The sequence below is a fragment of the Brachyistius frenatus genome, unplaced genomic scaffold (assembly GCF_029030835.1).
Source record: "Brachyistius frenatus isolate BFR_SWC_R1_liver_20210118 unplaced genomic scaffold, ASM2903083v1 Contig_27, whole genome shotgun sequence".
In the NCBI taxonomy this organism is placed as follows: domain Eukaryota; kingdom Metazoa; phylum Chordata; class Actinopteri; family Embiotocidae; genus Brachyistius; species Brachyistius frenatus.
Window position 1 is genome coordinate 3,037,365 of NW_027210626.1, and position 15,244 is coordinate 3,052,608.

Here is a 15,244-nt window from a genome sequence, read left to right on the forward strand (position 1 = left end):
ATGAGAAATTTGCGTATGATATGTTAGTTTACCACAAAAAGTAAACACTCCAAACAATATCTATACTTCTTGTGAAAAAAATCCCAACTCCAGAAATATGGAGATAAAAGTTAAACTGCTGCACACGTCTCCTGATGCTTTAAAAAAAACAAAAAAAAAAAAAAAGATTCCTAGTGTGTAAATCACACATGGGATCAATACTGGCTTCCAAACATGAGATGTCACAAATCGTGCACTCATTAATGCAATAACCAACTGTATGAGGGACACTTCCCAAGTGAGGGACAAGAAAAGTCTTGTACAACCCTGTCATTCCTGCTAATCATGCAAAATGCAGCAAACCTTCAATCAGCTGCAATCACAGAATTTACATTTTAATCTGTTGGTGTTAAAAAAAAAAATTTAAAAAACATTTCCCTTGCAACTGAACCATGAGTGGCAGAAATAATAATAAATAGAAAGCTCAGTCAAGAGATGATTGAAAAGGACTTGCAGTCATGTGCTGTGCTGTCCTGTCCTGTGCACATCAAATGCCCGCTGGCTCCTCCACACTGCTACTCCACAAACGGAGGACTCCTCTGAGCCCCTGTCACAAAGCACCTAGTCAGCACAGCCACTGACAGACTCCCAGCCAGCACCACAGGGACACGAGTCGCACGCAAGTCGCACACACACGTCCAACACAAACACTGATGTATAGGCGACTGGTGTGCCTACTCTCCTCTACATGCAGACGCTAATGTATTTCCTGTGTCTGTCTCTCACACACCTCAGAGTCCAGACCTATTGGCAGGTGGATACCAGCTCATACTGCGGTGGTGCAGTGTGGGTCCGCTGTTAGCTGCTCCTCATGGATGCTGCTGTTGCTTTATGTTGAGTTGTGCAGCTTGTTCCTTAGGTCTCATCCTTTAATCTGCCAACCATAGGGTATTATACTGTAGCTGGAAGGTTGAGCCCGCCTGCCATAGGTGTAGGTCCCAGCAGGGTTAACCAGGATCAATACCGCACGCTCACCACTCAACATTACGCAAAGCCCTCAAACTGTTTGCCTGCCCGCTCTCCTCCGTTGTCTGTCTGCTGCTCGTTTACAGTCTGTCTCTCATCGTCCCGCTCTCTGCCCGTCTCACTTCTCCCTCCGGCTCCCTCTGGAGAGCGAGTTTTACTTGTTCACACACACACACACACACACACACATGAACGCACTACCTGCTCTCTTTCCGCCCTCCCCCCTGTGTGCTGGGGAAGGTCCTAACAGAGAGGGAAAATACGCGCAGAAACTAGCAGGAGGTGAGTGAAGATTCATCCTCGGAGAAAAACCGAAACACTGGCCAGAGTGGTCAGTAAGCAACATATTTCCAAACACCCCTGCCAGTCACAGCTGCTGTCGCTGAGCTGTCCTTCTTCTCCAAACAGCGGCAGAACAAAGCTTTTGGAAACAGTGAAACACACGGAGCGTTTCTCCAACACAGGGTCAGGAGCCAGCGCCTAAGCACGTAGCTTTCACTAACGTTGCCTTGGTGCTTGTGTTTGTTTATTTAAATCCATAGTTTTTATTTTGTTTTGAATAATTATGGAAAATTATACCTCTTTGTGCATTTTAACTGGATATTGTTTGTATTCTTCTAAACTGTGCATCAGTTGTTTCAGTCTGTTTATGATGTATTTTAGGTGAAACTATGTTTTAATGCCACAGATAAATAAATTAAAATGACTGTAAGGTGCCACTGTCTGTCTGTCATCTAACAGTATTCACTTAAGTATTTAAAGATTAAACTAATTAGCTTGAAATTGAATTGCCAACACTTGATTATTGAAAAATAATCAATAAAATAATCAGAAGATAAACTGATAATGAAAAAAGTGTGAAAACCGTATGCAGCCCTGAAATATGTATTTTTGCATCAGTACAGTTGATAAATGTAGCATCACATGATTTATATAAAAAAAAACAGAAATGACCCCCATATTAACAATGATTATTTACTAATCAGTTCATTATGATTTCATTTTACAAGAGCCAATTTAAACATGTCAAAGAATTAAAAAAATAAACATGCGTGTGAGTGGAAACGAAGCAGCTATAGGTGGGAACGGACTGAGATTAAATCAGTCCAACAGCAATTTTACACAAGTGAGTGAAGTGTGGTAAAGTAAATAAAGTGCGGTAACTCCGATAAGCCATCGAGAGATTAAGAAAGCGGTGGGATTATGCATATAGGACGCACTTGTGCGAGGTTGGGGGTTTGAGGAGGGGGGAAGGGGTGGGAGTAGGGGTGGAGGGGTACAAACAGGTTTATGGTTAAAATTACAGTAAAAGGGAGCTCTGGGCAGAAGAGAGAGTGGATTGTATTTACTGTCTGCTGAGTGTGAGTGTGAAGGGTTGCTAAAGGGAGGGGCAGGAAAAGAGCACTTTTTAATGGTTATGGGCTTGCAGCTCTAAAATGGGTGGAGTCAAATAGATGAGCACCTCCAATACATTAATTACATTATGCTCCTCCCAAAACCTTAGATCATCTTGTGTCACGTGACTCTCAAGTGGCTGGAGTGGCATTATCCCTGTCAGACTTTAATCCTGCGGCTAAAATGGCTCCAAATCCTGACCTACTCTGTGAATTGAGGCAGGGGGCTCGACAGGAAGTGGACATGGGGATGGATAGGATCGGAATGGGAAGCGGTCGATTTTGGATAAGGAAAATGGTAGCTAGAGTTTGGGAGGACGCCTGTATGCTGTGTGGGAATGTAATATGTAGACTAATTCAATTATCGGAGTAGCTCACGGGGATGTCGGCCCTGATCAATATGCGATAAATACTTGAGTAAATATCCGAGGTTGACATCGATATCTCAAGTTAGGAGCCCGATCTCCACAGCAAAAGGGGAGCGGGTGGAAATGCCTGTTGTGTGGACAGCATTTAAAGTGAGACAGAGAAGGCGAGGGAGAATTATTGGTGATTGAGGAAAAAGCCAGAAGGAAAGGTTTGTTGTTGCAGGCTCTTATATATGTGACTTGAAGGCACTCAGCAGAGCCCAAACGTCTGCCAAGCAGCAGCGATTCTTCAACTTACAAAAGTAGCAGCCAGCGTAGCAGTTTATGTTTGTTTATTGTTCATCTTCAAGGTTTGATTATGTAACAAAATGCTCCACTATGCAAATATAAAAACACACACATACACAAGAAAACAAAGCATGCGAGGGTGGAAACCTTGAATCTTTGTTCGGACCAAAATTTAGAGACCAAAAATCTATTGTGTAATTTTGCCGCCTTTAAATGCACCTTGCTCAATAAAAATAAGAATATTCAAGGATTCAGTCCACTAACTTAACATTTCAAGCTCCACTCAAGCTCACCTCCTCAGAAACGCCAAAACAAATCTGCAAGCATTTACAGGCCGGCTGCTTTCATCATTCCTGGCAGAAAACACACGAGGCTGGTTCCTCTGTTGAACTTGAAGCAGTTATTAGGAGCGAGGGCTGCTCCGAAAACCCGGCTGCTTGTTTTTTAAGACAGCCACAACAAGTTGCTTTGAAAAGCACTGACTCAGCATGAAGGCCTGAGAACGTCACAAACACCAAACGCTAATAAGATCATTCACCATAACCAGACCTCATCGTGGGTAACATCTACGCTGGTGGACTGCATTTCATAAAGACGAGCACACAAATGACTCGTACATCGAAAGGCTGTGTTTTATCTGGTGGCATTTCGCTTATATGTGCTGACGTTTGATCAAATCAGAGCGCATCTGTGTCCGTGAGAGCGATCCTGGCTTGTGACTCTCGTGCCATGAGTGCAGGCATACACCAGCTTTGATAATGTGACGGGGAGGAAACAGCGATACTGTAAATGCTCTACGAATGCCTGAGGTGGGCGTGCATTCATCGAACCAAAGGAAGACCATGCACGAGTCCTGTTGTGTTCGACCTTTCCTGATAGACAGCATATCTGGTGTATCATCTTCAGTGGCTCCACGTTTCTATCACTGCCTCTTTGACGTCAAACTGGCCTTTGAAGCTTGTCATCGTACTGTATATCTCTGTAATTTATTGTCCCGCAACGTCAAGCGACCGGAAACCTGGAGTCACTCCTCACACCACTTAAAACAAAACCATCTTAGCTACCGTCCCTGAAATGAACTGTTGCTTCCCTTGTGGGGAATGGCAAGAACACGGAAGCACAGTAGACAGACAGACAGACAGACAGACACACACACACACACACACACACACACACACAGATGCAATGACATGGACACAAACACACACACACACATGCCTACTGTTGTTAAATAATCCAAATGACGATAACCATAACTCTACTAAGAATAAACTGCCTGTCTCTATTACACTATCTGATAGGGCGGCTCACATTCAGCTTACTGTACATAATATACAGTTGTACGCTATTTACACCCACTCACGCTAACACATCACAGGCTTCTTTCTGCACTGCCACTCTGTGCCAGGGGATCGGTGGCGTAGCGAGCTAGGAGGAGGCAGTGAAAGACAATGCACACGCAATCTAGGTAGTATGCTGACACAGAACATGCACATGTGAGGAGGAGGAGGAGGAGGAGGAGGAGGAGGAGGAGGATGGAAGGGAAGACATGCACAGAATGCTGCAGTGGAAAGAGTGTGACAGTCCCTGGAGTGCGGAGGTGAAGTGCAGCTGCATCTTGAAGAATTTACTATTAATAAAAATGAAAATCACCTAAACAGGCACAGAACGAGTGTGTTGAAAAAAAAAAAAAAAAAAAGCGGCCTTGGTCATACTATGCTTAAAGGCAAAGACCCCATCAACTTTTGCAACCCCCACGACAAGAGCACACGCATGGCTGCCTCGGCATCAAATATTTACTAACCTGGTGAGCGGAAGATGCCTGCATTTCTGCCTTCAGGTTCTCTAACTGTGCTCTGCTATGGCCGCACTCTTCAATTTTAATTGGATTTGTGTCGGCGTGTGCTTCATTTAACCTGACAGGGATGGGAAATTCATCAATCAGTGTCATAATGTTGTTTGCATGCGTAAGACACCAAGGCTGCATTGCTGGATGTTTGAAACTGCTGAAGACAGATGGCAACAAGACATATCAAGCTGCATGCTAAACACACACTTCCAATCAATCAATCGGCTGGTATCCTAGCAACTTCCACGTACATTTTTGTGTGTGCTGTTTTACTCATAAATAAAATAAAATATGGGAGCAGAACAGCTTTAAAAACCTCCGGACTGACATAGTGCACCTGATGTACAGTAGCCCAGCGACAGCAGCCACTGCACTCACGGGAACCCCTGAGCGCAGACTGTTTAGTGAGACACACAAAGATTGAATCCATCGAGATAAAATATTCTGCTCCTCCAGGAAATATTATCCACGGTTCAGCAAGACAACAAACTATTTACAAACAGATTTTTAGCATTCCGCTCACGGCTCTATTTGTGCCGCTCGGCAGCGGCCGTTATAAAACACTCTCCTCCTCGCAGCTCGACGTTCGGTGTGATGAAATCAAAGGTACTCCCATTGGGTCCCCCCTTTCCTCTGCAACGTTCCACTCTTCTCTCTCTCTGTCCTTCCATTGCTTCTTCACTATCTCTGTCTTTCTCTCGCTAAGCGACTGACTGGTTATTGGCATGTGCTGGGTCACTTGGCAGGGAGGCAGATGGAGTCGTCCTACTCTCTAGCACCTGCCTGGCCACCATTACCCGACTCATCTCTGGGCTCAGGAAATCTGAGTCAGGATCAAGCACAGCTGTGCAAAACAACAGGCTTTATGGTACAACACAGTTGGCAAAAACAAAACAGCACTTCAGCCGAAAATATTGGAGAGCATGAAAACGCTGTCACACGTGTCCACTTACCAACAACGAACAAATATCATCAAAAGAATAGTTAGTTCAACAAACTGGGAAAGGCTTATTTGTTTTCATGGAGGTTGGATGAAATTTCCCCACTGTCGGATTAATAAAGTCTAATCTAATCTAATCTAGATGAAAAGACCAATACAGCCAGCAGCCAATTAGTTTAGCATAAACAGCCAGCATTGCTCTGTATAAATATGGCAAATAAATATATTTTTCATGATATGAACTATTCCTTTAAGTAATTCACTATCCACACGCTTTAGATCAGATATCCGAAACAACATTTTTATTTTCCACGCCAGTTCCCACTTCCTGCATTTTATTTTGGAGTAATTGAGAGAATTGGAGAATAGCAATGTAAAAGAAAATCTCAAAAACGCTAATTTAACGCCGCTAACATTGAATGTATTTTCCTAACACTAAAAGAACAGTAAACCTGGGGGACAGAGCGTTTCAAATGAGGCTGGAGTTTAATCTGCGAGGTGAAACTTCCAGTTGTTGAGAAAAAGATCGGGAAAAGGCATCATCCTACTCAACATTCAAAGCAGTACGAGGGAGATTAGAGAGAAGGATAAATTGCTCAGCTTTAATGTGTAAACAGCTGAAATGTGATTTTAGAGATTCATCTTTGCTTAGTGTAGGTTTGGGATGTTTTAAATAATTTATTTAAATGTCAAGGGGGCTCTTGATATAAGAGGAGGAGGTTGTCTTGCATTCAATCACAGTAAAAACCCATTGAGGCAAACAATACGAGATGATAGGTCCAGAGAAAGTGATACATGGCTGTTGTACATGATTTGCAATTCTATGTCAAACCAGCAGCAGGAAATCCTTCTGTTTGTGAGCAGACCACTCGCAGCCTGTTGAGAGGAGACACTTCACAGCCTCATACGGCCAGCCAGCGAGACGGGGGGAAGAAATGCTGCCCTCTATCAGCAGTGTGTTTCTCCCCATGCAGGAGCAGCAACACACACACCGAGAGGAAAGCATCAGCATGCGTGTGGGACATGCTCGTCTCTGACTCGGAAGTCCTCTCCCTGTCTTCCTCTTCCGTCAGAGACAGTGTGAAACAGAGGAAGCACAATGGAAAGACTGTGCTCCAGGTTGTGTCGGAGGCTCAGCTGTGTGCCGACCTACTGTAGATGACTTGTTCTGGCGCTGGTGGTGGTGGAGGGGTACCCAGCTTCCGTCGCATACATATGGAAAAGGATGGGAATGACGGCTGAGAGTGGGCTCATGAATAAGAAAGGTCACAAAAGGGCTGCGGCTGTGACATAGATGGACAGCCCATTCAGCATTTTTCCCTGCTGCACTTGTGGAAAGAAAATGAGCACTTGAAGGTCTCAGTGAAGCAACAGCTTTACACAGGCATTTTTTTTATCGAGGCACCTTACTAGGCTATGTATGTGCTGTCATATAAAAATCAACTTTGACCGCTGCTCCGCCCATAGCGTGAGCCACCGACACACGGCTGGACTGCAGTCTGGGGCTTGCAGCTATAACCGGGAGGTAGTCTCCGCTCTCCTGGGAACGGATGGAAATTACAAGATCCCTAAACTGACAGCATTTCATAACAAACTTAAGCTGTAGTCATACAATTTAGACAGTGACATCAAAAGCTGTCATAACGATCACTTGTAGAGTGAATCTCCGGGTGTCTCTTCAGTTCACTTAACTTTTGTATTTTTTGAGGAGGGGGGGGTTTTGTGCTGCTTGCGAGGTGTTCTGTGCACCTGGAGCACTTTTTCCTGAAAGCCTTCATCGTTCAGGCTCTCTTTCTTTAACTAAGCAAAACCCTTAAAAATGGTTCCCATGGCAACTTGGTGAATCTAACCTGGAACAGTTGGAACTGAATACAGCGCGACCAGCAAACACACATGGACACACACACTCACGGGCACAATGGCACAGTCTTGCTCCCACATCATGTTGCTGTAAATGTCAAAAGACTTTGTGTTTCGACATTTGCCTCCTCATGGCGATTCAACAACAAAAACCTCTATATAAAAAGATTTTTCTGCAGCTACATGGGAGAAATAGTGTAAAAAAACAAAACCAATTCATATTATTTCTTCATTACACCATATCTGGATGCTCTTGGAACCAGACATGGGGTTAAAAACTATTGATTTAGGTGACCAGACAGGGGCTCGATTTTATGTAAACTGAGTGGAAATTTGTTAAGATAAAAAAAAGTTGGTTATCTTCAATAAACTCCATAATATCAAGATAAATGGTTTTTTTTTTTTTTTTTTTAATGAATGAATGCCAAGGAAACACCTTTAAATTTTCTAAAATGAACATATAAACAAATAAATAGCTGCTATTGAATTCCAAAATTATTTAGTTTTGTTCCAAGCTTAAGATAAAATTTCTCACTGTTGACACTAGTAAGTTGCACAACTTCAATAACGAATTTGTATTATCTGAGAAATATTCGCAAATTCCGTTACCACAAGGTATGAGTATATTGATGAAATTAGAGAATGAGGTTTATATAAGATGAATTGCAACACAGTTTTATGTGGAGCATAGTGTAACACTTTTAGTCCCAGGAACTACTGTTCAAGGACATAAAAGGTTTCTTCAGTCTATTGTTTTCTGCGATTCCACAGTGTTTTTAAAGAACTGCAAATATCAGGCAAATTACACTGCTGGAGGGTTTTCAGAGTTGACTGAGCTGATATATGCACCGTACACCCTCCAGAATACAACTGAGGCTTTGTTGTTGATCCATCTAGGACTTCCTCTGTACCTCCATGTTCACACCAAAAAACAAAACACAAACTGCTTTGCATCCACAGATTCTTAAAAATGGCGGTTGAAATGAATGCTGCAAGTATTCAAACCAATCAGATATGTTCAACAAACCCCCGCCTCAAAGCTCATGTGCTTTGAAAGATTCGACGTGGCGAGCAGGAACTTTTGAGGGGATAAATGAATCTCCCTGACTACAGACTACAGACAGATAGACGAGACCCCTGGTCAAAATGAGATGGTTTTGTGTTTCTTTGTGGTCGTTACCTACAGCAGTTCTTGTCCAGGTGCTCTGGACCATAGCTGGTAGGCCCAGTAATCAGTCTATGCTAATAGACCATCTACCTTTCACACTGAGGCAATCAAATTAAGGAATTAGTACCACCTCTGACCCAACCCTCTGGCCCCGCCCCTATTTTAAAGCAAGGTAAGAGACTGAAAAATGTCCGAAGGGCAAAAGTCAGACAGAAGAGATTTGACCTGCGGGAAGCTTCAGACCGACAGCATTCGCAGCTCACGGCTGTAAGCCAGGAGCGCATAGCCTCTTCTGCATGTAAGCATTTCCGCCCCTGGCTCCCTCCATGTCAGACTCTGACTGCCTCGTTAGAAATTTTCACCTGTTCAAAACCCATCAGAGCTCTAAAGTTGTACCAGTGCAGCACTTTTATATGGTGATGATATGGGACAAGGACGGGGTCTGCCTGTGTGAGAAATGCCACCTGCTGTGCGCCTCAGCTGCCCACCCCTTCATGGACACCACACCCTTGTGTGCCCACAGGGAAGACCAACCCAGCGAAGGGTGAGAAACACTAAACTTTACATCCGGCATGAAGCTTTCAGCTGGGATTCACCGCGGCTTACCTGCCTCTCCAGTGTCATCCTCAAGATGCATGTGAACATGTTTACAGGAGCATAAACTCCTTCCACGACCAACAACCATTATATATTTACATGCTGCACACACACCAGAGAAACAGACTGGGCGACAGAGGGACATCGAGAAGGAAGGAGAGACAGAGCAGCTGTTACAACTTCAAATTACTTTCCCAAAAAAAGAACCTGGGTACAAACTGCGCTACTCATAATCATGATTTATAATTCATTAAATATTCACATCCAGCATATTTAGGATTCCAGCGATACATCAAACTCTGCTTGGCAAAGCAGCATTCTCAAACAATCTGCTCAAAACTTCCTACTGAGGTTTGAGATGGTTGGGGTCACACTTATCTCTGTGCAAACTCTGAACTAGGTTTTATCTAGTACTTACATGCCTGGTTAACAGGTGTCACCGAGCACTGAGCTTTTTACAAATACAACTATCTCGTCAATTCAGTGCTGACGCAGCGCTGCAATGCAACTTTTTCTATTTGTTTTCTACAAACAGAAACTGACTTCAGCAAGTCAATGAGAGTCGTATCATCAGGGACAAATTCTCTTGCAGACAGTTTGAAGAAATTGGAAACAGTTGCTCAGTTCAAGGAGACTTTATAGCTCACATCTCCAATCAATGAGGGTTTATTTTGCTTCCAACAATGGATGTCTCTCCATTACTCCAATCATTCAATGATTATGAATTTGGGATGCTTATTGGTGAGGTCACAAACAGAAACACACACGGAGGAATCATCCCCTTCATCTCCTATTTGGACTGACATAATCCATGAGCAATTCCCATTGTGTCACTTGCCTCCAGGTGAAACCATTTCCAAGTGGTGAAAGATCCCATTTTACTTCTCTTGTTTCTAATATATTGCAGTGGCTTAGTCAGAGACTAAGTCATCAAGTCAGAGCAGTCCTCCTCATTCCAGCCACGCCTTGCACACCTCCTTACTACTGCTCTGAAGAGTCATCCAGCTGATTACCTAAATCCTGTCTGTAATGAGTGTAATGCTGTAGTCACATCATGCAGTCATACAACAGGTAGCAGTGGAATGTGAATGACAGCTCACTGAGAAGTGACTCTACAGATGCAGCTGTGATGTACGTGCAAGTGTCTATATAAACAGGAAAGGTGTTTCCAACTCTCCAGGAGCTTAAAAACAGTGATCCAACAAGTCTGATAGATACACAATGAATTTACAATTCTCTCACATCTAATCTCACTGCTCCCTCAAGCTATGTACTCTGTTGCATTAGCCAGTCTGTTATCAATTCAGGAGAAAATATACTGTTCCACTTTGATGAAAAACGTAATAATTGCTATACGAATTTAGCAGCGTTGGAGAAGGGCTGCAATTTAAATGCAGCTTCCTGAACGCATTCAAAGTGAAAACCATAGGCTACATAAATAGTTATTTTTTTCTGTAAGTGCAGATGAAGAACAATCATATTTGATACTCATTTTACAACAAAGGGTCTCCATAAAAGATAAACTCGTATAAAAGTATACTCTATTTTTCACCCGTTGTGAGTCAATAGCCTGAGACAGAATAAATGCAAGTTAAGGAAACATCATCCATGCTCTTTAAAGTAGAAAACAAATATAGTTGAGAGACACCATGGGCATCTGCTCTATAAAACAGATCGCTCTGTGCGATCCCTCCTCACAGACAGGTGAGGGGAGACATGAGGAGTCAGGAGGAGGGTGCAGCGGATGTGGCTTTAGAGGAGAGCAGCGCAGCGCCTCCTGCTATCACTCCGGACAAAACCGGAGCCTGAATTGGAGAGCTTCCCCTTCACCCAGGATCAACTGGGGAGTATTAATGGATTCGGAGTGGATCAACTGATGGCTATCGTATTTCGCTGTTTTGACTCAGAGTGCACTGACAACCCAACACACACATCTGCATGGGCACCACACTGGTGCAATGCAGATGTTTACACCCATGTCTTGGTTTGCATCCTTTTTCAAAAAAAGAAAAAGGTCTTGAAAGTGATTTGGCTTTGTTAAACAACAGTAAACTGAACATTTAGTATCTATATAAAGAGCATAAAACAGTTCAAACTGTGTTTGCCGTTAGATATCCAGGAGTGTAACACAAAATTCAATCACAAGTTTATCACCTCTTCATTTAGGCATGTCTTCACTTCAGGTTTAAGCCTAAGGTGTAGGGAGATAATTAGGAGGAGAAGAGTCTGGATTTATCACTATCAACAAACAAGTAAACAAGCCTGTAAACTATGAAGGAGGACAGCCTTCATTGTGTTTATCCAACTACGACAGTGTTCCCATGCTTATTATTGAGAACTGACTATTGATCAGGCTCACAGCGAGAGCTCACACTAGTCGTTTTGCCCACACCTCCACTGCTTGTTTGACAGTCAAGCAACACTGCATATCGTTTATATCACACCAATATCAATTAACACAAAGCCCCTCTTTGCTTCCTTGTGCATTGCAGGAGCTTTGTGAAGAAATTAAACATATTAATTGCAAGAGAAAACTATTGTTTTTCTGATTTCTTGTGTAAAAATAAGCCACCGCTAAGTACACAATTTTAAGCAAAAAAACTAAATTATCTTCTGAAGCTCATTTCCATTCTTCCAATCAAATTAAGAGCATATAAATTAAGTCATAATAATCAAAATAATATTGCGAACAATTGTTCTAGATAACAATATTGCTTTTATCTACTGTTTTCTCAGTTCTGTTGTATTGATTATTTCCCCTCAAACCGTCATTATTCTAAACCCACAATTATACACATTATATAAGCTCATGTGATATCAATCAAATTACACAGACCAGAAATGTGATTTTAACTTTGCGCTCACTAACAAAAATATTCAGTTAATTTGGACAGCTGTTTTAACCTTCACTATTAAATACTGCTAACGTGACCAAAACAATACATTTTAGAATAAATAAGCTTGTAATTTTAAAAAAAGTATTTTTTGAATATGACAAATAATGTGCTGCTAATTATTCTGTATTAATCAAGACAAGAGGCTTCAAAGCTTTTTACAAATAAAAGCAAAAATCTTCTTTATGTCTTATGAAATTGCTGATGCCTCCTAAGAAAATTTACAATATCAAAATATAAAATGTATGAAGATGAAATAATATTTAAATGATAAACAGAGCATAAATACCACAACAAATCACACCTTTATCTTTTCCTAGATATTCAAAACCGCATTTTAAAAGGCCCAAGTCCTTCATGTAAAAACTCACTAGCAAACAAAATGTTACCTCGAAGACACAATCGTGATCAGTCTGAATTTTTGTCCTTAAAAACTAACATAATTTAATTGTTAATCCAAAAAAGCCTATTAGCTCACTGAACACAACTGAAATATATAAACAAACGTTGAACACAGCAAACAGAAGCTGAAACTACAGCAGCTTCACAAAACTAAGAAATGCCAGCAGGCCTGAATATGAGACTGAAAGCTCACACAAATGACTAAACAAAAACTGATGATTGGTTCGCTCTTCAAGCCCTGTTTAATTAGGGACTCATTACAGTTGCAATATAAAAAAAAATTTAAACCATAAGAAATAGTTGTTTACATTATTATTTAAATACTAGATTTAGAAAATACAGTAAATAAAGGAAATATTATCTAACTATTCTGTGGCTGTTTAACTAAATATACATTTAATTTCTCATTATGTCTGAGAGACCTAGGACAAATTAAATCATATACTAAAACAATAGGGCATTTGCATCAGCTAACTAAACCGCCATAAATTATGACAATTAAATCAGGCACTGCAGGAGCAAAATAGGCATTTTAATCTTGAAAAATGAAATCAGTGTGAATGTTTCTGCCATGAAAGCTCTGAACATACACTGGGAAACTTTTGGGAGGTGACGAAATTAAATTAAATTCTCTATGTGGAAAAGAACCTTCCCGTTAAAACGATGTGGACAAATAAGTTCCACCTCCGCATGTCCACTTTACACGGGCTCAAAATGAACACCTGTACGTATCATACGCTGCACTCAGAAAGATCTCGCTGGCATGACGGAGATTTCGCTTTAAGGCCTTTTTCAGAACATACACGCAGGTCCGGCAGCTGCACACACTGCCGATTGGACACATGCAGGCACATGTATGGACATTTGCTCTATCTGATTCCGCCTATAGCCGTGCAGTGTGCAGGGCCATCATGGCAGCCATTATGAGGCTCTCCAACATTGCCATGGCCTACGTGCACATTAACTGTGGGGAGTGGCGCAGGCTTTAACACCATGTTGCGCCTTGTAGCTTGCAAAACGCCTTCAGATCGAGCCATTAAGCGAAGAAACAACGCAGCAACTCGATCACAGGACATTAAAAACATGCATATTTTTCTCTACAGAGAGAACAAAAAAAAAAAAAAAAAAAGCGCGAGCTGTTATGCAGGAAAGAGTAGTCTGCAATAAAGGGGGAGGACTACGCTGGAAGCGCATAAAGTATGGGTCACGTGTTCTTCCACAAGGGGCTTGAATATTTACCTTTTGGTCACGCAATGTAGTCTTCCCCTATAGCTAAAGGTCTTGTTGTGAAAAAGGGGGGGCTCTATACGTGACGAGGGAGGGAATGGCTGCATTACTGCCACAAGCGAGTGACTTCATGCATTACGAACACCCAAAATTGTGCTTAATTTTAATTCTAATTTCCAAACACTTCCCTCACATGCATCCACACACATATGCACAGTAACAAGAGGAGAGGCACAGCTGATTGGTATGCAACTCATCGTACATTGCAGTGTTACAGTCAATAATGAAACCTAACTTTATCGCCTTCATATCGGAAAAATAGCTTTGCGGAGAAACAAAACCTACATTTGCTTTTTATTCGATATGAAAGTTTGATGATGAGAAATTCAATTAAGACACAATTATTACACGTACGCACTGAGTGTACGTGTGTATCCATGTTCTACAGTGGGATAGGCCTCGCTGCAGATCACGCGATATGGCAGCAGCCACCGTGTGTTCTGCGGATGTTTGGACTTAAAACTGTTTCTTTGTCGCTTTCTGTCTTTTGTTTAATCAGCACACAATCACAATTTCACCGCCATGAAATAAAACAACAACAGCCAGGCGGAAATCACACACTGCAGCCGAGAAAAGAGGAAAATCAGCTTGCTATATTTCTCAGCGGAAGCCTACAGGGTCACACAGTCTGCCATGGGGCACAGTATAGGCGTATGATACAACGTGTGTGCGGGAGTGAGTGAGTGAGTGTGTGCGTGCGTGTGTGTGTGCGTGTGTGTCAGATTGTAGGCCTACCTTAGCTTTTTGGGAACAGAGTAGTCTACCTCTATCACCTTTCCGTGTAGTTCGGCTTTACCTGTAGGGACGAAAGTTGATAGTGTAACGTTAGCTGTGCGTCATAAAAGTAACAATGCAAGCTGGTAGGCCTACACACCAACACTTTGAATCACTTCACCAAGTAGGTGCGTCCCCATTCAAACAGCCAGCCCCCTCAAAAAGTACTCTGCACGAGTGCGTCGTGCGCACGGCGGTGGATAAACTCTATATGTTTACATTAATGCAAGCGCAGTGTGACATTTTGTGGGTGACAATTGAGTGTATCGGCGCCAAAATGAAGCATGATAAGCTTATATAGTATGGGGAAATGGGCAGCCATGCTTTCCACTCCCACAACCCTCAGTGCAATGAGGGATCTTTTTTTTTTTTTTTTTTTTTTTTTCCTGCTCTCAGTAAAGAATGCAACATCAAAGAA

General features: G+C 42.1%; 1 protein-coding gene across 4 annotated transcripts in view; it reads right to left on the reverse strand.

Moving 5' to 3' along the window:
• Positions 1 to 15,244, reverse strand: part of igf2bp2a (insulin-like growth factor 2 mRNA binding protein 2a) — a 44,433-nt gene that overhangs the window by 27,891 nt on the left and 1,298 nt on the right. For 3 of the 4 annotated variants that reach the window (XM_069698621.1, XM_069698620.1, XM_069698622.1), the window contains exon 2: positions 14,788 to 14,848. In XM_069698621.1, coding sequence (XP_069554722.1) covers positions 14,788 to 14,848 — 61 coding nt within the window. Of the gene's footprint in view, positions 1 to 5,427; positions 5,447 to 14,787; positions 14,849 to 15,244 lie in introns of those variants that run through there. The other variant, XM_069698624.1, reaches the window with a different exon arrangement.